Genomic DNA, 24,958 nt, shown 5'->3' on the forward strand with positions numbered 1-24,958 from the left:
AGCAGAATTCGATAGAATTACAAAGGCTGCCGACACTTTAGCAGCACAACTTGTATTTTGATAGCTTTTATTTGAGCAAAAAATATTTTTCTTTTCAAAAATAGTATTTTCAGACAAGATCTGCCAATAAATTTGAAAACTGCCAAGTAGCATTCCTACTATGCTACCCCACTTTTTGCACGGCGGCTACTCAGATAGGAGGCTTAAATCTTGATCAACATGATATAGTTCTAGGAGAGTTTTACCTCCCCAATCGATTCTGTGTTCTCCCACATTATAAGCTTCTAGAAGGGTAATATCTTTTAACTGTAAAATTTGTTATCTGACTTATCATTTAGAAGTTAAGGTTTAACTTCTCTAGAGGTTTATTTTTGAAAATTTGTTTCGAACAATTTAAAATTCCAACTTTTCTCCAAGCTCTATACTCTTAAGTACATTTCAAGAAACTCAAATATAATATGTTTAATTGCCTTAACATCAATTATAAGTTATTCCTTAATGAATTCAGAGTGATAAAAACAGTGGCAGGAGCACATTTTTCTGCTTCAATCATTTTGAGCGAAAATTCCTCTTTTGGGCCTAAATTTTCACTGGCTGGAAAAACAGACAACTGACAGCCTTAGAAGAAAGCTTGTAAATTTTATTGATTCAAAAGAGTTTAAAGTAAAAGGTTAAATAGTCAATAATATGAACTGCCAAAAGTTTATCTTATCCTGTAGGTGCTGGTTAGTGAAGATGTTGAGCCAATGTGTTGGCTGCATCCCACCTTGAAGCTATGGCTTGGACAACTAATCTTTGTCCACAGTTTCCTTGAAGACCTCCACACTAGGAGCTGAGACTGCTTGGTAAATATTTACCAAATCATATTATTGACTTACAAATAAAGTGAATATACCACTTGGTGCCTTATTTTTATGCTCTTACATAATAATAATTTTTGTCGGAAATGAATTTTACCCCCACCCCTATCTACCAATCCCTGTCTGGGGTGGGAGAACATCATAAAGACAGATTTAAAAGAAATGGGAACTTTGTGGGTGGTTGTAAAAAGGAGGCTTTGAATAGATTGGGGTGGAGGAGGAGCATGCATAGCTGTGCTGGCCTCAGGCGGCTTGGTGGTGTGGTGAGTTGTTAGTAGTAGTAGTAGTACACCAATTCAGGGTATATATTTGCACATTAGGGGGTAAATATATACCAAATCATATTATTGTTAGGAATAAAGTGAACATACCATGTGGTGCCTTTTTTATACTGATTACGAATATAATAATCATTTCTATCAGAAATGAATTTTAGCCCCCCCCCCTATATATGCCAATTCAGGGTATATATTTGTATATTTGGGGGTGGGGGTAAAGTTCAAAATTACCGCCCATTTAAATCATAAACAAAATTTGCCCTCACCCCCCCCCCTAATTTATAAAAATATAACCTTAATTGCCATATATAGGGGGGGGGCGGAAATTCATTTCCAATAGAAATTATTATTATATTTGTAATAAGCATAAAAAAGGCATCGAATGGTGTATTCACTTTATTCCCAACTCAATAATATGATTTGGTATATATTTACACGTTAGGGGGTGGAGGTAAAGTTTAAATTTACCTCCCATTTACACCAGAAATAAAATTTACCCCCACCCCTCTAATGTAAAAATATATACCCTGAATTGGTATATATAGGGGAGGGAGTAAAATTCATTTCTGACAAAAATGATTATTATATTTAGAAAGAGCCAAAAAAAAAGGGCATCGAGTGTTATATTCAATTTATTTGTAAGTCAATAATATGATTTGGTAAATATTTACTGACTGCTTTTTCACCTAGGGAGTTCCAGAGCCCCACAGCTCTATTTGGGAAGAAGTTGTTCCATAGTCTGGTATTGGCTCATTTTCAGTAGGCCTACAGCTTCATAATGTGTCCTCTAGTTCTTGTTGACTGGTCAGGTTCAAGTATATTTTGCTGCAAGGACTGATGTGCAGCATTTTGAATGCCATTATCAATTCCCCATGCTTTTGTTGATGGAAGAGAATAGGGATCTGGGTAAAATTCTAGTTTAGCTACTTTTTGCTGTCTTGGAAAGGGGTTAGGTTAGGAAAAATAAAACTTTCAGTAATAAAACCAGGGCCAAACACATACTCTGAGAAGGTATTGCTAAGCTTCCATGATAACCCTCTTCTGATTTCTAAGTCTTAGAAATTTGCCAGCCTGCTTGACAGGTACCTATTGAAATTTTGACAAAACAACATTTTACCTTAATTTTCAGTTATCAATTTCTTTTTTTCTGGTTTTAGTTCTGAAAAAGCAATCCCTGTTATTTGGGTATAATTTTAAGCCATAAAAATGTTTTTTTTCTAAATTTAGAAAATGTGTTTGTTAATCTTTGAAACCTAATAAATTAGGATTGAGCAAAATTGTGAAGCTGAAAACAGTTTTGTTATGCTTCATTTAAGCAGAAGATCTATTTTGCAAGGTTTCACTTTTATAACACAAAGGTTTTTCAAGGTCATCAAAGGTCAGGGCCTTCTAGAGGAAGAAGGAGTAGAAGTTTCATTTTCCTAATGCTGCATTCACATGTATTTCTAGCTAGAATCTCATGTCTAGACACATGTCTGGCCAGAAACCAATGTCTTGGAAATTACTGTTCACAAGAAGAATTCAATGCTTAGCTAAAACTACAAATTTAGTTTCAAATAGAATACAGTTGTCATTTCTAGCCAATCAAGAGTGCTTATGCAGGCAAAACTTTCAAAATTGTAATCTCTATTTTTAATGTCACAAGATAATGGATGAGACAGGCCAAACAATTTGCCTTACTGTGCTTCGCTAATATGTCTGATGTTGCATATTTACCTAAAATGAAAAAAAAAACAATTAATGAGAAAACAAAAATTAAATATTCAGTTTAAAAATATAAACATAGATGATGAAAATAGTGGAACTTGACATATTCTGATAGGCTGTAATTGAAAATCCTAGACTTTGAGTTCTAGACTCTAGAACTGGGTGCTTAGTTGTAACTAAGCCAAGCACCCAATTTCACTTGTGAATAGTAGTTGTCTAGACATTGATGTCTGATCAGACACATGTCTAGATATGGGATTCTAGCTAGACACACATGTGGATGCTGCTTAACCTAGCTCATTTCCAAGATAGCAAAAAGAATTTCACAAAAATCTATAAGGGTTTCTAAGCAGGATAGGTAGTCCTGGCTTTTACAATACTATTGATTTTGTTGCTCACATTTGGACATTATCTAGTTTTTTCTTGTAACCTTTATTTATGGCATTGCCACAAACATACCAAATTCCATTTTTGGCTGTATACAAGTCCTTTGTATAGCTTTGACATGAGCTTTGGTGACCTGCTATGGAACATACTTTTTACGATTCCCAGGGTTGGGACTGCTTTGGAGGCAACTGACTGAGCATGTTGATTAAACTTCAGTTCTTCATCCACAAGTATCCCCAGGTCTCTTTCAGCATGGGACGAATCAATCATCATGCCCAACACCATCTATTCCACACATGTGATACTGCTGCCTCACTTTCTTTCTGCCAAAATGAATTGTCTTGCATTTCTAAATGTTGAATCCTAACTTACAGAGTTTTGCCCAATCTGAGAGTGTGTCTAGGTCAGCTGGTAATAAGACTTGCTCTTTGGCTTTTTTTTGCAGGGCTGATGATTTTAAAATCATCAGTATACAAGCTCATTTTATTTTTGACAGACTGTGGGGATATAGATGTTAAATATAAATATATATACAGGTTGATATAGATGTTAAATAATGTTAGGCAAAGGATTGTTCCTTGTGGGACTCAAGTTTCCACTTCAATTCTATCTGAGTAAAAAGCCTGACTGTTTTCTCCATGCACCTTTTTCTCTTATTTCAAATACTGCTGTTAGCCTCACTCTTGTTTAAACTGGTTTACCCATAAATTGAATTGACTGTGACAAAATTGAGAACCCAAACCAGAAAACCCTTGGGAAATATTTAATATGGGCTATACATTTAGATAATTTAGAAAGATTAGGGTAAAACTGAACATGCAACAAAAACAATTATTTTATCCTATTCAGAAAGAGCATAATGAAAGGCATCACGCAGTTCACTTTATTAGACTATGTTCACTTTATTTGTAGTTCAGAAATATTATTACATTGATGCAGTCTAGCCTTTTAGGTCCTATATTAAGCAGGTTATCTTCTCAGTTCACAATTTATCAGTGTGTATGATATAGTGTATTTACAAATGAATAAATTATAATAGAGCATACATAAAATAATCAAAGAAACCTAGTAAGTGCACCTTGTCAATATGTCAGCTATGGAATCTTATATATTGGCCTACTGACTATAATGGCTAGCAGTGGTGTTGTTATTGGGGTGGGGGGGGGGGGTAGTTACGCCTCCAATAATTTGGAGAAAATATTTATTATATAGCCCATGCCCCTTGACTCTCCAGATGTAGACCCCTCTCTCCCCCCCAATAAAAATGCCAGAGCTGCAGCCCTGATTGCTATAATTAAAATTTAATCCTAGCCTCTTAATCTTTGTAAATATCCCTAGGCTATATGCAAACCTTTGCTGATTTTTTGGTTCATATGCTCTAACTACCTGTTTTGGTAATAGTCATGTCATAGCAAAGTTCTAGCTGAGGGGCTTCATGCTTTCTTAGAAAGTACTGTAGTTGATTTAGGTAAATGAAGATTACAGGAATGAACCTAGGGCCTAGAATATTCTCTGAGGAAGAATTACTAGGCTACTATTGCTATTCTTTTTTTTATTTCTAGGGACCTATCTAAATTTTGAAAAAAAGATTTTACCTTTTTTGGGGGGGTTTTCAGTCTCTTTTAGATTTTAGTTTTAAGTTTTTTCTAGTCTAACTTTCAGTTTTGAGTTTTTGAAATGCAATCCCCTATTATTTCAGTAGAATTTGGGCTATATATCTGCACATGAGGGGGTGAAACTGCTGCTGAAATGTGTTAACTACAATTGTTCTGCATATAATCAAGTAAGAATTGTATTCTTTAGCCCTTTTACCTAGCCAAAAAATAAGAGAAAAAGGGTATCATCTTTGAGCGTCTGTAAATGGCTTAAAATTGAATGGTGCTTCCACTATACTTTGCCCACAACCCCTCCTAATGAGCAAATATATATGGCAAATTGTATATTTCTCATAATGCTATTCATTACTTTTATTTCAACCCATTTGCCCATAAATTGAATCAATCACCCTATAATATAAAGGTGATATTGTATGCAGCACAATAGCACTGCCTAAGTAAAGAACAATGTTTGCACAATGTATTCTTTATATATTTTTTGGTTTGTTTCTTTTAGACCAGGGCACTTTGTATTGAATTTTGTTATGGAAACTTCAAAAAGGGCTCATTTGATTATAAATTGGAAGAGCTTGTGCCCTTTTTAATATCCAAAAGCAACTTGAAGGCAACTAACACACCTTCCATGCCCACTATTTCCCCAAACACATCCAATCAAAATTGGGAGATAGCCATTTTGTTCAACATAGTTGAAAGATCTGGAAATTATGTCTTTGAGGAGGACACTCTTCCCATGGCCCTTAGGGCAAGGGTTGTAAATTATGCCCTGGGAGCATATAAGGTTTATATAGAAAGCATTGTCATAGAAACTTCAAAAAGGGCTCATTTGATTGGAAATTGAAAGGGCTAGTGCCATTTTTAATAATTGAAAGTGATTGGAGGGCAACTAATCCCCCTCTCATGCTCACCATTTCCCCGAACACATCCAATCAAATTTTTTAGATAGACATTTTGTTCAATGTACTTGAAAGTTCTAGAAATGAAGTCTTTAAGATGACAATCCCCCCACATACTTCAGGGTAAGGGTTGTAAGTGATGCCCTGGGTGCATATAAGGTTTTTACAAAAAGTGTTGTCATAAAAACTTCAAAAAGGGCTCATTCGATTGGAAATTGAAAGGCCTAGTGCCCTTTTTAATAGTTGAAAGTGATTGGAGGACAACTAACCCCCCTCTCACGTCCACCATTTCCCCAAATACATGCAATCAAAATTTTGAGATATCTATTTTGTTCAACATAGTTGAAAGTTCTGGAAATTAGGTCTTTGATGATGATAACCCTGTCAGAGCCCTCAGGACGAGGGTTGTAAGTTATGCCCTGGGGACATATAAGATGTTTATAGAAAGGGTTGTCGTAGAAACTCAAAAAGGGCTCATTCGATTGGAAACCGAAAGGCCTAGTGCCCTTTTTAATAGTAGAAAGTGATTGGAGGAAAACTAACCCCCCTCTAGAGCCCACATTTCCTCAAAAACATCCAATCAAAATTCTGAGATAGCCATTTTGTTCAACAAAGTTTAAAGTTCTGGAAATTAAGTCTTTGAAGATGAACCCCCCCCCCCCAAAAAAAAAAAACCTCAGGGCAAGGGTTGTAAGCTATGCCCTAAGGGTATATAATTTTTTTTATAGAAAGTGTTGTCATAGAAACTTCAAAAGGGACTGATTCGATTGGAAATTGAAAGTGGTACTGCCCATTTAATATTAGAAAGTGATTGGAGGGTAACTAACCCCCCTCTCACGCCCACCCTTTTCCCGAAAAAATACAATAAAAATTTTTAGATAACAATTTTGTTCAAGCTTGTTTAAAGTTTTGGAAACTAGGTGTTTGTGGATGAAACCCCCCCCCCCACACACGCACACACACACATACACACAGCCCTCAGGGTAAGGGTTGTAAGTTATACCCTGGGGGCATATAAGGTTTTTAAAGAAAGCGTTGTTGTAGAAACTTAAAAAAGGGTTCATTTAATGGAAACTGAAATGGCTAGTTCCCTTTTTAATAGTCGAAAGTAATTGAAGGGCAACTAAACCCCCTCTCATGCCCACCGTTTCTTCAAACACATTCAATCAAAATTTTGAGATAGCTATTTTGTGCAATGTAGTTTAAAGTTCTGGAAATTTGGTCTTTGAGGACGATAACCCCCCCCCCCCCACAACTCTCAGGGCAAGGGCTGTAAGTTATGCCCTTGGGGCATTTAAGGTTTTTGTAGAAAGTTTTGTTGTAGAAAATTTAAAAAGGGCTCATTTGATTGAAAATTAAAAGGGCTTAAGGCCATTTTAATAGTTTAAAGTGATTGGAGGGCAACTAACCCTCTTCTTACACCCACAGTTTCCCCAAACACACTCAATCAAAATTTTGATACAGCCATTTTGTTCAGCTTCTTTGACGATGAAAAACCCCCCACAGCCCCCTGGGCAAAGGTTGTAAGTTATGCCCTGGGGGTATATAAGGTTCTTATAGAAAACTTTGTCATAGAAACTTCAAAAAGGGCTCATTCAATTGGGTATTGAGATTGCTAGTGCCCTTGTTAATAGTCAAAATCGATAAGAGGGCGAATGCCCCCCCCCCACTCCAAGCCCATCATTTTACCAAACACTTCCAATCATTATTTTGATATAGCCATTTTATTGAACATAGTTGAAGGGTCTGGAAATTATGTCTTTGAGTAAGACAACTCCCCCCCCCACAGCCCTCATGGCTTAGGGGGTAAGTTATGCCCTGGGGCATATAAGGTTTTTTATTGAAAGCCTTGTCGTAAATACTTTAAAAGGGGCTCATTTGATTAGAAACTGAAAGGGCTATTGCCCTTTTTAATAGTCGAAAGTAATCAGAGGGAGAATCACCCCTCCCCCCCCGTTCATCATTTCTCCAAACATTTCCAATCAACATTTTGATATGGCCTTTTTGTTCAACGTAGTTGAAAGGTCCGAAAAATATGTCTTTGAGGATGACAACCCCCCATAGCACTCAGGACAAGGGTTGTAAGTTATGCCCTTTGGGAATATAAGGTTTTTATTGAACATTTTGTCGTAGAAGCTTCAAAAAGGGCTCATTTGATTGGAAATTGAAAGGACTAGTGCCTTTTTTATTAGTCAAAAGTGATCAAAAGGCTACCCCCCCCCCCCCACACACACACACACACACACGTCGTATTGTCCTGAAATGCATCTAATAAATATTTTGAGGTAGCCATTATGTTCAAAATAGTCTAGTTATCATATAACAAGGCTTTTGGTGTTGAAACAAACCTCAAATATTAGGGGCAAGGGTTGTAAGTTATGCCCAGGGGGTATTTAAGGTTTTTGTGAAAGAGATTGCTGTTAACTTTAGAAGAGGTTCAGTCTTTTTCCCTGGAAAGACTATGTCAATATAAAACAAACAGAAATTAATTAAAAAAAAACTTTTTTCACAAAATAAGTTTTTCAAATAATCTACCAAGCATACAACTACCACAAATAAGTATCAATATATAAATGAAACTCAAAACAAACAGAAATTAAAATAAATAAGAATCAAGCTCAAAACGAGCAGAAATTGATATGAGTAGGGTCCTAAACCCCTATGCTTTCTAAAAGCTAGAACCGAATATAATTTGTACTCTACTGAAAACTTTCAGATATCAAAAATTCATTAAGATTTTAAGGAAAAAATATCAGCATATGCATATTAAACTGACAATGCACATTTTTCTCAGTAAATTCATTTGATTTTTTTTCAATTTTATTTGAATTACCTATATTGTTTTACTAAAAGAATATTTTTATGTTATTGTATTTTGTAACTCTTTGTTTGTTTGAATAAATGTATGTCAGGGTCATTTGTAAAAAAAAGTAATTGTATTTTGCTGTCTTTAAAAAAAAGAAGAAAAAGGATGCCATGGACTGATGTAATCAGATTTGCTTCCTTAATTTTAGTCTTAATTAAGACAAGTATGGGTCTGAGCAGCTCAAAAAAAGGGTTTGTTGTAGGTGTCATATAGGGTTTATAGCATAAAAATATTAAGATTGGCTGGAGAAAAAACGTTGTGAGCCCATAGATGTTGCACATTGGCTACTTTGATATCCTGGGAGCACAGAACATATTTTCATTTACATTGCCATTTTTTCTACATTTCTCCTTTATTTCAAATGGATTCTAAGTCCCAATGTAGGTTATAGTGGAAAATGTTTCGGTTGATCAGAGATAGAACATGTTTAGCCACTTCGTCCTCTCCCCAACACAAAATTTGAAATCCTTTTTCTTCTCCATCCCTATCTGAAACATCTCCGCCCTTTGAGCCATTAACAAGATACTGCAAATACTGGTATGCTATTTTAATAACCTGGATACAAATAGTGTATTTTCATTTAGTTTTGACCTCTCCCCCAAGTCATAACTTATGTCCACTTGCCCAGCCGCCCCTCTTCATGATCAATACTCCCTGAAACTTTCAGTTTCATACACCAAGTTGTTCCCAAGATGTTTTTTTATCTTCCTTTGTCTGTTTTTTTCCTTTCTCTTTGTATTCCTACCTGTAGAGACCTAGGGTAGGGGGCATACGATGATGTATTTGCTTCTGAAATTAATCCATCTATTGTTCTGTTATAGATCTGTTATTTTGGCAACCTGGCAGAACATTGTGTCTTTTTATTTACTTTGCTGCTTAACCATGAATAGATTATAAATCTTATAGGACCTTATGGTGCAAAACAATTTGGAAGATTGGATGCAAAATAAATGTTTCTAGTCATTTCACTTTCTCACCAACTCAAAATTTAATTCTCCTCCCTCCCTCCCCCCCTAGTACCTGAAAGTTTTAGCTTCTCTCCCCAAGGCATTTCCAGAATATTTCAGATAGGCTATGCAATTTTGATGATATAGATGCAAATAGTATCTCTTCATTAATCTCTTTCCTCTCCCCAAGGTCAAATTTGAGGTCTACCATCCTTCCCCAAGCTCTCCTTGAAAGTTTCACCTTAATTCTCTTAGGTATCCCCAAGATATTGTAGGTAATTTGAAAACTCAGGTACACAAAGCATCTTTTGGTTTACTTAGGGCTATATTTTGTTGCCATAATAAACTGTTGCGCAACTCTGAGAATTATGGCTTAATTAATGATATCTAAGAGTTCCTTGCTGATCTGTGAACAATGGAAAATTTACATAATCTGAACCCAGAGGAATACTTATCAAACCTTTCAATATTTGGGAAAGGGTGGGTCGCACTTTTTGCACTTACAAGGAGCACTAAAACTTTCAATTTGTGATTGAATGAGTCTCCTCACAAATTTCTAGGAAAAGAACAAAGGAAGGGTCTGGATGCTCCCTACTCACTTTTGACTCTTAAAAATTGCACTGGAACTCTCTAAATGAGCTATGTCTGGAGTTTTTCAACCATTCCATCAAAAGCTGCTATACTAAATTCTAACCAATCCGAATTTAAAGGGTTGCTGAAAAAAGCCTGAAACCCCTAATAACTAGATCTTATAAAAACAAAATGATCACTATTAGAATTGCCAAAGCCGAAATTCTAGTTTCTTTATATAGATGGTTGTAGAATGATGATTTAGTGCTCAGTTTATATAATTTATTCATCTTTATGTGGATGGTATACTAGATAAATGCATGAAAGAGGTCAGTGCTATGTACAAGAATATTACTGTTAGAATTAAGTTTGGAAGTAAGGCTAGCGTTTAATTGTGTGGAGTCAGGAGTTAAGGAGGGACGACGGAGTTTAGAAAATTGATGTTAAGAAGATTAAACATCTTAAGTTAGGATGAAGAGACAATATTAGGTAACAGGAAGGTCAGCCAAGTTACTAACTCTAGTTTAAGCTGGGCAGTAAAAACAACAAAGAATATATTGGAATGAGGAAATTTTAAAGTCAGTGGGATGCCGAAGAAAATTAATCGAATATATTGGCTATAGCCTATATGTAATAGATGTTTTCATCAAAATGAGAAAGTAGAATAAAGATAAATTCAGCTTATGATAAAAAAAAAAAGAAGAAGAAAAATAAAACCAACAATAAAATAGAAACCAGTATCAAAACCAACATTACTATATACAGGCTCAGCTAACTGAAGAGGTAATTCAAACAGACAAAATTATATCAGAAACAAGTTTTAGTGTTGTTTATGCTTTTTTGAAAGCTAGCCTTCTATGTCTCTTAGATACAAGGTCACTGTGATTGGTTTTGTTTTGTAATATCTAAAACCATTTTTAATTAAATTTGTGTATAATGTATTAAGTGTATATTGCTCCCAGTCTCTTTTAAGAAGATGTTAATATTTAGCTTGCGTTTAATTTCAATTGCCTCTTAAACAATTTGTTTAATGCCCTGATCATTACTGATGAGAATTGTGTCTTTGAAGAGCATTGAATGACTAGGGTTTTCAAAAATATGGTTGCTCAAAATTGAATGAAAAGAAATAGACATACTTGTAGAATTTAATGTCTTTTTTATGCTATCCCTGTGATGATGCAATTTTTTTTTATATATATAAAAAAACCTCTTTTTGAGGTTATATACCTCTTTTTGATGATTACTTGGGGTCTTGTCCTCGCCAGACTTAAGGAAATTCATAACTTCTAAACTGCATGTAAAAACATCAGGAGAAACATAAGCAGGTTTTCTTGGTAGCCTTGATTTTGAAAATTACATTTTGTGGTATTTATTTAGTTTTTTAGTTTTTTTTTTGGGGGGGGTGTGTGTGTAAATTTTCATTGAATATATTTTTTGTATTTTCATCTTTTTCTTTAAAACAGAAAGAAATGATAAAAGCTTTTTACATTAAATTTTTTTTTCAGCTTATAGGATAAGTACGATGGCATAATCTTGATAGCAATACATGTAGACAAAGCACTTGAAAAGTAAGGACAATCTGGGTGATTTTCGACTGATAACTTTTATTCCATAGCTTATCTCCTGGAATGATGAGCTCTGACTCTCCAGATCCAGAATGGCCAACAAGTAAAAGGAAAAAAGCTCTCAATTTGAAGTCAGGTAAGAAATATGTCTATTCCTAAGTCTGCCCTAGAAAAGGATCTAAAGAAGTTTAAGTATCGATAGGAACAGGAAGAAATGTGAAAGATGGCACAGTGGATTGATCTTTGTCTGAAGATATCTGGCCCAGGGTTTAAGTTTAATCCCATAATCTGCAGGGCCCACACGAGGGCCTGTGTACTCAAGAAGCATCATTTGAAAATAGATGAGGAATCTAAAAAGTAGTGAATATATGGGAAAAATTAATGCTATGTAAAATGATGAATTCTCCTGGGATATAGAAGCAGATTAGGCTAAAAAAAAAGCTATGTCTAAATACCTTCTTAATCTTGAAAGTTCATTTGTCCTGTGCTCTCAAAGCTTTTTGTTTCTGCTTCAAATGTTCTCTTTTTGTACCCTCTTTTACTGTACCAATTTAAAAAAGTAAGATATAACAAAATACTTATTACTCATAAAGTTGCCTCAATCCAAGTAATTTCTCAAGTTTTGTGAAAGTTAGATTGTATCCAGTTTTCGTCCCTCTCATGGCTTAATGCCAATAACCTTTTGAGATTTTCTACAAAATAAAATGGAAAAGTGTCAATTTGTTGTCAAATGGAAACCAAGATTTCTTTTTTAATTTGTTGGATTGGATTGGCAGAAAGTGTAACGAAAGATGCTACTTTTTTGTATGTAGGCTATAAAGATTTAATTTTAGCCCACACTTGGTATTGGAAAATACCAAATAATGACCGATTTTTAGTAAAATAATCTCTCTTATGTTATTTAAAGTTATTGAAATGTTCAAAAGGTAAGGAAACTAAAGCACTTGTAGGCCTTCCGAAGCATTTTTCTAACTAGTCCGGTTGTTATTTAACAATATTCTGTAAGTTTTGTTGAATTTAGATGCATACCAACTTCCAGCAGGACCCAAGATGTCCAAATTCTGTTGTTTTTTTTTATTCTTAAGCATTCCGAATTTTACCCTTGAATGTTTTGTTGTTCTTTTTTTATTCCAAATCCTGCAAAATCTTTTATGAGTACTTTCTGAAAGCTTTCAACAATACCAAGTGAACTTGAGATGCCTTTTAGTGTCTGACCTGATCCCTCCTCTGTAGAAGGGGGGGAGAAGAGTAGTTATTAGGAGTCTATTTCAAGAATTGGTTTGACCTTGACCAAAACTTGGTGAGATGGAACAGCTGGTGTATTAGCTGCTCCTTTTTGGGAGTATGACCAATCTGACTTCTGTAGGGAGGGGGAGGGTCATGTTATATTTAAGAGATAGGCTACATATCAAAAGACGTTGTTAGTTCTTAACCGGCCTTAGGTTGAAGTAGCAGATAATATCCTAGTTATGCCCTCTTTTGACTGGGAATGGGCATACAATCTTGTCCTAGAGCAGCTCTACTGGAAGGGTTCCTTGGATCTCAAGGTGGTGGGAAGGGAAGTGAGAGTAGCTGCTTTCATAATGTTACGTTTCTAGGATCTGTATCTAATACAGTCTCAGTCGAGAAAATAGGGGGTTTCAAAATATATTTTTATCAGCCTAAATACTAGGGAGGTGGTTGGAGTTCAACCAAACCTGATCAATAGGTATATGTCATGGCCTTGGCTCTCTATGCTCAATCCAATCTATGTGAGAAAATGGCTGTATTCTTGGTATCATTTGGATTTATTGGATACCAGTTGAAATGTGGTAGGGAAAAGATGAGGTATGGGTAGCTTTTTTGGAGAACATGAGTTGTATTTCTTGCTCTTTGACTGTGACCCACGGGTCACAGCAGCTAGACAATTTAATGCGGTCTTGGCACTGGAAGGCAGTCGGAAATAAAACAACTTACTTTAGATTGTGTCAATTTGGTTCAGCTTTTCTGCTGGAGCTTCTATTCGTCAAATCATAGGTTTTGGCAATACTGCTGAGCTTAATTATTCTGACATAGGCTCCAGGCACTTCAGTTCCTTGTAAGTATTTCAGAAACAGGATAACGGAAATTAGATAGTATAGTAACCTATGATCAGAGCCAAAGACTTTGTGTCGCTAGACTCCAAATATCCTTTGAAATACGTTAGAAAGGGTGGGGCTGAGGATGTGTTTCAGAAAAGAGCACTAGAAATCAAAATCTTTTTTTTTTCTCTAGAGTTAAATTCGAGATTTCAGTGGACCTTTTTAAAATGATAATTTTACTATTACCAAGGTTTTTACATAATAATTTCTGAAGTTTGTTTTTGGCCAGCTTTTGTTGTTTTAGATTTGTTCAAAATAAATTTTTCTTAGTTTAAGTAATAGTTTTGGTTTTGATTGCTGCAATGCGGTTTTCATTTTGAATTCTTACGGAATATCTTTGTAACACCCATAGTTGTGTGTAAGGACTTCTTGAAGTTTTGCAATCCGAAATACCAAAAACTCAGTCAAAAAGCTTCAAAACTGACAATGCAAAACTATAGATGCTACAAAAAATGTATAATTTTAAATTTTTCAATTTAGATTACACACCTACGACTGAAAATATTCTTAAGTAATTAATTTTCTATTAATTGTGTTGCAGGAGTAAAACCTTGGTTTTGCCTTAGTTTTTTTGTTGTTTTTTTTTATATCGATTTCAGTTTATCAAAAAAAAATGGCAAGACTTAAACCTCTGCAGTAATGGGGACTTGTCTGCCGGACTGATGGATATGAGTATGATATCACATTTTGGAAAGCTGTGTATAATTACTGTTCTGGGGCAAAAAGGCTTGGTTTTATTTGTCCTTGAGCCAGTGCCTGCAGTCCGCGAGCTGAAGTAAAATTTTATAGTCGGTGTCAGAGAAGACTACCTAGAGTGCTGTGTTAGTCTTTGGTTTCATCATTCAAGATTCATTCAAGCAGATGAGCTAAGCAAGCAGCAGTTATAAATTGAAGTTAGGTTAAAATGTGGAAGTGTTTAAGACGTGCCTGTGCTCCCTTGCTAAAATATTTTCATAGAATAATAAATAGAAGAAATTAAAAATCTAAAAGAAAGGCATTTTCGCCGTGGGTCCGAAGTTGCCGCTGTCCAGTTTTACAAGCCGTTTATGTTCATGCTTTCATTTAAGTTCTCTAACTTGTTTTCTGTGTTCGGGACTGAGGCAGAGGAATGATAGGAAATATGCCTCCCAGCTTTTACTACTTCTCTCATTGCTAAAGAGATTAAAATCTTCCCTTTGCACCTTTCTTAATGGTTTTATTAGAAAGTTGGCCCACAGTAAGAAAATCAACTTTTGAACTAAAAAAGATACGGTGTCCTTTTTAACTTTGATCAATACTCGTTGAAGGGCTGATGGATCCCTATATACGTATTTTGACAAACATTCATTGATGGCATACACCACTTTGAATATTCGGAGGGGCTGTCAACTTCTTGGGGCTGACACACCAGAAAAAAATTAATTACGACTATTCTCAAAAATGGGTTGATTGGTTAAAAATAGGACAAGCGGAGGGGAAACTCTTGCATAAATCCCCCATTACCCGTCTCAACTGAACCGTTTGCAAAAAGTAGGTATGTTGCACGTTTTTCCACTAAAATCGTGAAAACTCCAATTTGCAAAACTGAACAGTCAAAGTGGGTCAGTGGTCCCTCCAACAGTCCTCCCATAACCTACTATTACCTAATTTTTAATAGAACAGTAAGCATTTTGCACCGTGTTTGACGCAGAATCATGCAAGGATTTCTAGTCTGCAAGACTGAAGGACCAAAGTGGTCTTGTGACTACTTAATTATTCCGCCCCTAATCCTCCTACTGCGAATTTTTAAAGTGAAAGGCACTGGAGTATCACCTTTGCAAAGCAGAACCATGTAAGAATTTTTAATATGTTTGACTATAGGTTCAAAGTGGGTTCGTGGTATCTCTGAGACCCCTGTCCCCTACAGTTTACTGCAGCCTTTTAGTAGAAAAGTAGGCATGCTGCAGCTTGTTTGAACCGAAATCCTGTAAAGATTATGTAAGATAACATAATATTGTTAGCAAAACAAAGTAGTTCCTTGGCCTCTTCACTACTCTTCCTCTCTCTCCTCCCTCGTCCCTGCCATCTCTTAAAACATTTTTTTTCTTGTAGAAAGTCTGGTATGTTGCTCCCTGTTTGAAGCGGAATTATGCATTGATTTTCAATCTATTAATATAAGTGGTTGTATAAAGCGGCCCTATGACCCATCTAATTTTCTCCTACCCTTCCCATTGCCAATTTTCCAGTAGGCATGTAGGCTTGTTGTCCTTGTTTGAACTGGAACCTCAAACGTATCTTTAAACGATATGATTGGAGAACCAAAGTGGGCCCATGGCCTTCAATACTCCCTACCCATTTCACATCCAACTTTAGAAAATAGGTATGTATGTTACACCTTGTTTACATTTAAAATGTGCAACATTCTCAACTTGTATGAATAGAGACTCAATGTACGCCTATGATCCCTCTAACAACCCCTCCTCCTATCCTAAATAATAGCTTACAGGTAAACACGTGTACTACAGTGGAAACACGGAATGGTCTTTAATCAAATCAAAAGCTGGCATGTTTCAAAAATGTGAAAACGTAGAACAACGAAGAAAAACTAGGTAAATGAGTAAATAAAGAGAGAAATGAAAATGTTTTGACCGGGGCCTCTGCTCAGCTATCGTCAGTGTAGTAAAAGGAATACAGAAAATTTGTCGATCAAACTCCGCAGGATTATACAAAAGACAAACTTTAAAATAAAAACTAAAATCGAAGAGGCCCTTTTTCAAGCAAGGGTGAAAAGGCAACTGAATAAGAAACCTAGTGTTGATTATGCACTTTATGGACCTATAAAAGATGATCTAGCTCAAGGAAACTGTTTTCTCTTTAATCATATTTTGAATTAATGATAGCCTATTTGTGGCAACTTTTACCACAGCAACCAATAATTAGAACCCAAGTCCTAAAATTGGCCTCAATCAGGAACCCTTATCGCTATCTAAATTCACAAAGTGCATTATCAAACAGTGGGGTTTATTCTTCAAAGTTCAGGAAAGGTATGAGAATTTCCTACAAACACATTCATACAAAACCAAACTAGCTCATTTCTCGACTCTCCGCCAAAATAGGTATCTAGCCTTTTTCAAGTCACACACTTAGCATCAGTAATCTGAATAAATAAATATCAGGGCACGAAAGTAATGAAAAGAAAAGAAAAATGACGAATCATTACATCCCTTCCTCCTTAGGCACAGTTTCATGATTTTTTTCTCCAAGGCTTCATCTATGATAAGAAAAGAGGATGCGTTACATTGAGCACTATTTACAAGAGAGTGCCACTTTGGCTTAACTCTATTACACACGTTTTACTATAGACAAACCCTTCTCAACCAGACTGCCTGACAATGGTCGCAATTCTTTCTTTAATTTTTGATATTTGTAAATAACCCAGGCCAAAAGTATTCTGGCATCAGCCCCTTCTCTATCGGACCTTTGAAAACCATCTTGTCTGTTGTGCCACTCCATGATTAGGCACTCACGGAAAAATCCCAAGGGTACGACGATTTGGGGAAGTTGATCTTTGAAGCACCTTCTTAAGATTTCTTGCTCATCCCATGCGTATTTCGTGCCACTGGGATCCTTCATTTCAAACGCCGCCAGTTCTACTTAATACTGTAGTGTGCCGTCTGCTATTTGCAACCGGCATACCCCGCTGTAGGTGAATCCAGACAGGTGCTCCAGTAGATCTATATTCTCCGCGACGACGATTCGTTCTGGATCCTGCAACGAAAAATTTATATACAATATTTACAAAACGAAGAGGTGTCACCTATTCCTAATATCTTGACAGGGTGTCAACATTAGCGTTCGCAACCCCTGGACGGCTACTACTGCCTGAAATCATATGCTTGTAGGCCAAGAATCCACCGATCTAATTTCTCGTTCTGATTCGACATCATATGAAGCCACCGTAACGGATCATGCTCAGTTTCGACGAAAAAATGCCGACCCGCCAGGAAGTAGTGAAACTTGGATATTGCCCATTTTATTGCTAGCGCCTCCTTCTCGATCGTGGAGTATCGACTCTCAGCGGATCTCAGTTTCCTGCTAATGAAGCCAATAGGATGTTCCTCGCCGCCAGCCCGCTGGGTCAAGACTGCCCCCAGTCTTTTGCCGCTCGCGTCCGTTTGTAGTATGAAGGGCTAGTTGTAGTTCGGATTTCTCAAAACTAGAGCTGAACACAACGCCTCCTTCATAGACTCAAATGCCAGTGGGAGTCCACACGACTACCTCAGGGGTCTTTTGTGTCGTCATCTGACGGAGTGGTTCGGCCAAAGCTGCAAAACTCTGGATAAAGCAGCCACAATATCCGACGAGTCCCATAAATGCTCGAATGTCCTTTTTCGAGACGGGTCTTGGATAATTGACGATCCCCTGGACCTTTCTCGTCGATGGCTCAACGACTTCACCTCCTACTGTATGTCTCAAGAACTCCGCTTCTGTATCCCCGAACCTGCACTTCCTTGAATTGACTGTCAGCCCTGCTGACTGCAATCTCTGTAGCACCATTTCGATATGTCAGAGGTGGTCCTCGAAAGTGTCACTGAAGATCACAGTAGCAGCTAGGCTTGCAACCAAAAAAATCCGTTCAACTTATAATTCATAAAATGATTGATGAACTTGTGAGATTTAATTAGGGGTTATGGACCGGGGGTTAGCCGATGGTAAATTGGTGCCAGTGATGAAGAAGTTGCTGTCATCAGCAAATAGTACAGGCTACACTGAAGGGCCCAGGTCCATAACAAGATCATTGATGCATAGGAGAAATAAAATTGGGCCTAGAACGGAGCTTTACGGGACCCCCTCCTAACACATAAGAGCTGAGAGGATACTCCACCTAATCTCACACTCTGTACCCTTCCAGATAGGTAAGAATCAAGCCAAGAGAGGGGAACATCACGAATACCGTAACTATTTAATTTACTTATTAAAATACTATGATCGACCGTGTCAAAGGCCTTAGAAAAATCCAAAAACAAACCCAATACAGTTTTTTTAAGGTCGAGTTGTGAGCGTATGAACTGTGTGGCGTCAATTAGAGCATGAGAAGTTGAAAATTTCGTCCTAAAGCCATATTGGTGAGGAGAAATCAAGGAAACAGAGTGCTGACTGTCAAACAGAAAGGGAGACAGACGTCTGAAGATGATTCTCTCGAGCACTTTGGATATAACAGGGAGAATTGAGATTGGACGATAATTACCTATCTCAGTTGGATCGCCCTTTTTAAGAACTGGGATAACAATGGCTGACTTTAGTAAATCAGGGATAACACCGTGGGTTAAAGATAGGTTGGCAATATGCTTGATGGGCTCTTAAACAAAAGGAGATATGGTGTTCAGGAGCGTATTACTTAATCCAAGACAGTCATGTGTAAAACTAATATGAAGGGAACCAATGATTTGAAGTAACCTCATTGCTATCAGTTGGGCAGAAAAACATGGATCTAGAATTGAAGCAAGGGAATACAGCCTGTAAGAAGGAGCGGGAATCAGTATGAGGAACATTAGAAAAATAATTATTAAATGCGTCAGGTACATGTAAAGGGTCAACTAATCTGCCAGTTGCTTCTTAAAGGCTATTAGATGTAGACTTCAATTTTCTTTTTGTCTAGAATACAACGTTAATGGTAGACCAAGTCTTTGTCAGGTTTCCTTTGCAATTGACAATTTTTGTATAATAATAGTGTTTCTTTAGTTAACGGATGAGTTTAGTGTATAAGTTTTTACAATTATTATAATTTGATAGGTCAAAATCACTACTGGTCCTGGAGGGTAACTTGCATAGTTTGTTTTTATTATAAAAGGAGATAATGAGCCTTTGTGACATCCAGGGGCAAATAGGAATAGTTTTCTGATTAGGTTTAAGAATAGGAAAAGTTGAGTGGATAATCTCACTTAGCCTTTGCGCAAAACCATTTGTGGCAGAATTTACCTCTTGACAATTTAAAACATCGGACCAGTCAGTGGTTCTTAGGCAATCGATAAAATGGATTATATTTGCAGAGCTGTAGTTTTTAGTAGGTGTTGGGATATTAATTATAGAGCGTAGAGGTATTGGTTGCGAAGGTAGTGACAAATAAATAAGAAAATGGCCTGACCGATCCGAAAATATATATTTGAGGGCAGGTCATTCCCCAGGGAAGTGTATACAAAAATGTTATCAAATAATGTTGAAGTTGATCTCACAGGATCGACTCTACTGGGGTAAAAATTGTGGGTAGAAGACCACTTGCTGTTACCGATTCAAAAAAAGTGTCAGATTCAATTTTTTTACCAACATTGACTAGGTTACAATTAAAGTCCCCAAGAACTATTGCCTTTTTATGGGGTAGATTAATAAAATTAGAAAAATCATCAAACAAATTACAAAAACATGAGGTCGGAAATGGTGGAGGTTTATAAAATAAGGAGAGTATATAGGAATTTTGGCCGATAACTATTTTAACAATTATTGAATAAATACATCTGAGATTTATTTGTGTAGAGAAAATATATTTTCACTCTGATAGCCCGGTAAAATTTACATTCGAACGGATGTAAAGTGAGATACCCCCCAGAACACTTTGTCAATTTCCTGGGCATATGGATTATTTGGTAACCGGTGAGTAAAAAATCACTAGTATCATCATTATTGGAAAGCCACTTCTCTGTTAATCCTATTGGAGCAAGAGGATAGATACCATTAAATAAAATTAGGTCTTCAATCCTAAGCCACTTCTCCCGGATAATTCTGATGTTGAAACAAATAGTATAAAAGTATTTAATATTTACAACTGCGGGCTTCGCATTGGTAGGAAAATCGAGAATACCAAGGTATTTACAACTAGCATGAGTTAAGGTACCATCGGGGCTGCTTATAGGGTTGGCATGCTGATTACTTTCTATATCGGAATAATTAAAAGCAATGTTATTAGAAAGGGATAAATTAGTTAAAAACGAAAAGTCACACATTACATAGTCGTCAGGCATTCTTGTTGGGTATCTTCTCGCTTGGGTTTTGCTTTGAACTTCATCCTCGCCCGAAGAGACTTCGTGTCGGGTCGTCAATTTCTGTGTTACTGTGTTGGTCGGCTTTTTCTTGTTTTTTTGTTTTTTTTGCTATGGCTTGGTGCTTCTACCATCGTTTCAAGTGCTGGTGATTCTTTAAAATTTCTTGGGGACTTGGTAACAGTTGGGATCGTAGAAAATGTTGGGTTAGAATGGCATTCCATGCCTTCTTTGAAGGATAAAAGTTGGACCGTAGCTTTTTGCCAGATTTCCTCTCCTAGGAGCGTAGTAATGGCCTTTTATTTAAGGATACTTTTTTAGTTCAACTGGTTCACTGCCAACCTCGATAAGATGGGAAACTGCGAGGTATGTGGCTAACCTTTGCCATTCTTTATTGTGATGATGAATAAGTTGTGGATGTGATAAAACTGGAAGTTGGGAAGAGGAAGGCTGCGATTTGGCCTCAAGTTGAGGAAATTGAGTGGACCATTGGGTAAATGAGAAGCCTTTATCTATTGGGGGTGGGACCTTTCTCCTCTGGTTCTATGAAACTTCAGTTTGGCTATTTAAGGTTCGACTTGGAGTTGGTTGTCTAGGGATTGTAGTGGCTACGACGGAGTAGGGCACGTTTAATATCACAGAGGTTCGGAGGATCTCGGTTCTGTCGTGGTAGGTCGGACAAAGTTACTTCTCAAGTGCCGTGTGCCCCTTATTATTAAAATTTTTACAGTAGGCGTCTTTCTCGGTGCAATTTTCTGTAATGTGGCTAGGTTTACCACATTTTCGACATGATTGGAGTGACTGTTTACAATTATTTTTGCTATGACCATGAGCTAGGCAAATTGCACATTGTAGGGGCTTTGGTTTATAGGACTTATGGCGAAGGGCCATACCATACAGAAAAACTTCTCTTTGCAACTCATTTTTGCATACAATGAGCACTGAGCGACTGGCTATAAGATTACCATCATTATTCAAGCCGAGTCTTGTGGCTGTTGTTGGTTGGACCGGATGACCTGAAGAATCAATTAGTTCAGTTGTAAATTCCTCTATTGGTATACCGGTGTCAACACCATAAACCACGTATTTATAGGACTTTTCTACTTCTTTTGAAGTGGCAAAGATTTTGGAAGCCTCAATGATTAATTCCTTGGACCTTGAAAGGACTGTATCTGCGACCTTATGAGAGGTAAAATAAAGATCTATAAGGCCGTTTTTCAGAAAAACTACTTCTAAAGTTGAGTTAGCTAATAAAAATATGGGATTTATAATATCCATTAACCGCTCCCTAGTAAAGGGTTGACCATTGGTTTTCTTGATGGTCACAATGTAATAGTATGGCTGATCTAAAGAGCTAGGAAGTGATTCAAGTGGTTGGGAATCATCAGGGAGTGATATAATCTTGGGTTGGGGGCCTTCAAGGGGTGATCTATATGCATTATTTTTTCTTTTTTTGCAGGGAGTTTCACAGTTCATTTTAGCTTGAAATAAGTTTAGGAATCGTGTTCCCTTAAGATATATGGTTGATTTAGACATAGGAGTCGGGGGGGGTTCTAGTTAAGTTTTTTTTTAAGGCAGGAAAGAGGAGACATCTATTTGTTTTTCAGGAATCTCCTTCGTGGCAAACATGAGCTATTTGGAACTAAAAATCTCACCTCTTATTTCTTTCACTGTTCAGAACTATAATTCAAATCCTATAATCCAATTAACAAGAACCAAGGTCACTAATATCACTTGGGAAAGTCCAGGGACATGCACGGTCTGTAAATGTTCAAGTTACACATGGGGAATTTCGACTGGCAAATACCAAGAGTGAAAACACCAATTAGATGTTAACACAGCGGAAGCAAGTTCATAACTGATGCTTAGCTTATTAATTGGATTTAATTTTTAGGAAGTGATCCAGTTTATCGAGTGTGCATCTATCTACAGGACTCTAGCTGTGTTTGTGTAGATGTTTTGGAAGGTATAAAAACTACTACTGCAGAAGTTCTTGCTGCTATTACCGCTCAAGAAGACATTGGGCTGCCATCATTCGCTTCCCAGGTTTTTGGCATATGGGCTACTTCTCCTTTGCTTGGTAAGTATCCAAGTATTAGGAGCACCTTGTGTCACCGTTTGTTAAGGTGATAAGACAGACACGTTGACACACACCTTGCTTTATTGTCTATAGAAACAATATAATAATAATAATTTATTTGGACCCTCTATACATACAAAAATGCACTTAGAGGAGTATGGAAAAAGACTTTGCTCTCTGCATTCATTCGGGCATCTATCTCCCTCTTGTGGGACTGTACATTAAAGCCATCTGTTGATCCTTCAGAGGAAGGTTTTCTCGATCGATTAATTATAACTTTGTTTTCTAAAGATGTGTGGGGTGAGGTGCATTTAGGTGGAGTTTATAGTTTAGAAGTGCAAGTTTCAATATGGAAGTTTGTATTAATATTGTATATTTTATATTAGTGAGCAATATAAGTGATCACTGAAGAAAAGTAAACTGTGCCATAACACTAAGGATTTATTGCTATCTCAATTTACCTGTTAAGAAGTGAAGTACCACCAAAACTTGTACATGGAAAATAAATGAGATTAAAGAAAAGAAAAAAAAACTAACGCGCTTCAGTGACTGCCCGGAGAAAAGGGTAGCCCCGAGCAGCATAAATGTTTTCTTTAAAGTACCATGGACATCAAAAGGAAAACATTTTTCGCCACCTGGTTCTATCTTAGTCCACACCTGAAAACCAGGATTGTCTATGACTTTTCTCTTGGTTGCTATAGAATAACACCAGGTCTGTTTTCGAGCGGAAAAAGTTTCAATTGTGTTTCCAAACTGAATCGAGAAAAACAATATGAGGAAACTAATCCGGTTGATTCGACAAGCCTTTTCATACTTAAAAATTCAAAGTTGTTGCAGAAACCTGAAAAACAAATTATTAACATAATATTCAAAGACATGTCTTGAGCTTCCCATTACCCAATATTTCAGATTTATCCTCCTTGGGGTATTAATTGTTTATCTTGTATCTACCGCTAGCCAAATTAGACTAGCCAAGGGGGGGGGGTGACTTAAACCTGTTTTTTTTTTACACTTGAATTTGTCAAACGTTTATTACTTTCATTGGTTTCTGAAGTGAAACAATAACTTTAATATTTGTGCTTTATGTGATCCAAGTTATGCAATAAAAATGATACTTTTGGAATAAATATTTGGAAGGGATAAATATGGCAAAAAAGAAAAACTAGTTTTTCCCAAAAAGATGCCCTTATATGTAAGCCAACGACTAATAATTTAAAGTATTGAATGACTTTAATAATAAACAAATTATTGCCTAGCTTAGCGTTTTAGCTGTTCTTTAATATATCTTTCCACTTCCTATTTACTTACAAGATGTTAGGATTACCCTACATTTTACTCAACCAATTACTGAATTTTTACCTAGTTTGCTGTTGATTAATGGCTGTATTTTTTTCTTCGACAGCGATCGGGAAAGTTGCACTTTCTAGAGATCCATGATGATATGATTTTTTCGCACATGTTCTGCTGATTTTTAAAACGAGTTTTTTATTTTTAAAATTGGCTGGCGCTTATAAAAAAAAAAAATTACAAATTGAACATCCTCTTCATGAAGAATTGAATTCCCGGTTTTTCCTAATTTTTAAGACGTATTTGGATTTGTAAGTTTCCACTTAACCAATTTAAAGAATTAGTTTAATTTTTGGTGTCCTTGGTACTATAAGCTTGAAACCTAGTCAGGTGCAATAGCTTATAATATTATAAGGAGTGCCGAAAACCCCCGACAGCGTTACTATTGCTGTATCTGCGCGGCAGGTATAACAAGACTTTGTACTAACTGAAATACATAGTATTTACGTCTCTGATATCACAGGGGCCAGACGAAATATAAACACCTGCTATCAGCCAGTGGTCGTATTTTAAATAAAGACAACGATTTGCAAGTGTTGATCCCTAGCCACCTGAAAGTAGCAGCACATTTGTGCACACACGCAAAAATCAAAATCAAAAGAGGTCATATGGGAATTCAAATTAGGTGCTACGTACTCACGTTTTTCAGTGTTGTGCCATAAATTAGATCACAGACAGTGCAATAGTACTACCGATGTAAAGAGTAATATGGCTTCAATATCTTTTTTTT

At 36.5% G+C, this 24,958-nt stretch overlaps 1 protein-coding gene across 3 annotated transcripts in view; it reads left to right on the forward strand.

Annotated features, from left to right (window-relative positions):
• The first annotated feature begins 645 nt into the window (after positions 1–645).
• Positions 646–24,958, forward strand: part of Bili (FERM domain-containing protein 8 Bili) — a 67,879-nt gene continuing 43,566 nt past the window's right edge. For all 3 annotated transcript variants that reach the window (XR_016142011.1, XM_089092614.1, XM_089092613.1), the window contains exons 1-3: positions 646–670; positions 11,630–11,825; positions 22,696–22,881. Coding sequence is in view for 2 of the 3 variants with exons in the window: in XM_089092614.1 (XP_088948740.1) it covers positions 11,753–11,825; positions 22,696–22,881 (259 nt within the window). In the remaining variant the exon portion in view is untranslated. The remainder of the gene's footprint in view (positions 671–11,629; positions 11,826–22,695; positions 22,882–24,958) is intronic.

The sequence above is a fragment of the Artemia sp. Qi Xiang Cuo genome, chromosome 7 (genome assembly GCF_049724085.1).
Source record: "Artemia sp. Qi Xiang Cuo chromosome 7, ASM4972408v1, whole genome shotgun sequence".
Lineage (NCBI taxonomy): Eukaryota > Metazoa > Arthropoda > Branchiopoda > Anostraca > Artemiidae > Artemia > Artemia sp. Qi Xiang Cuo.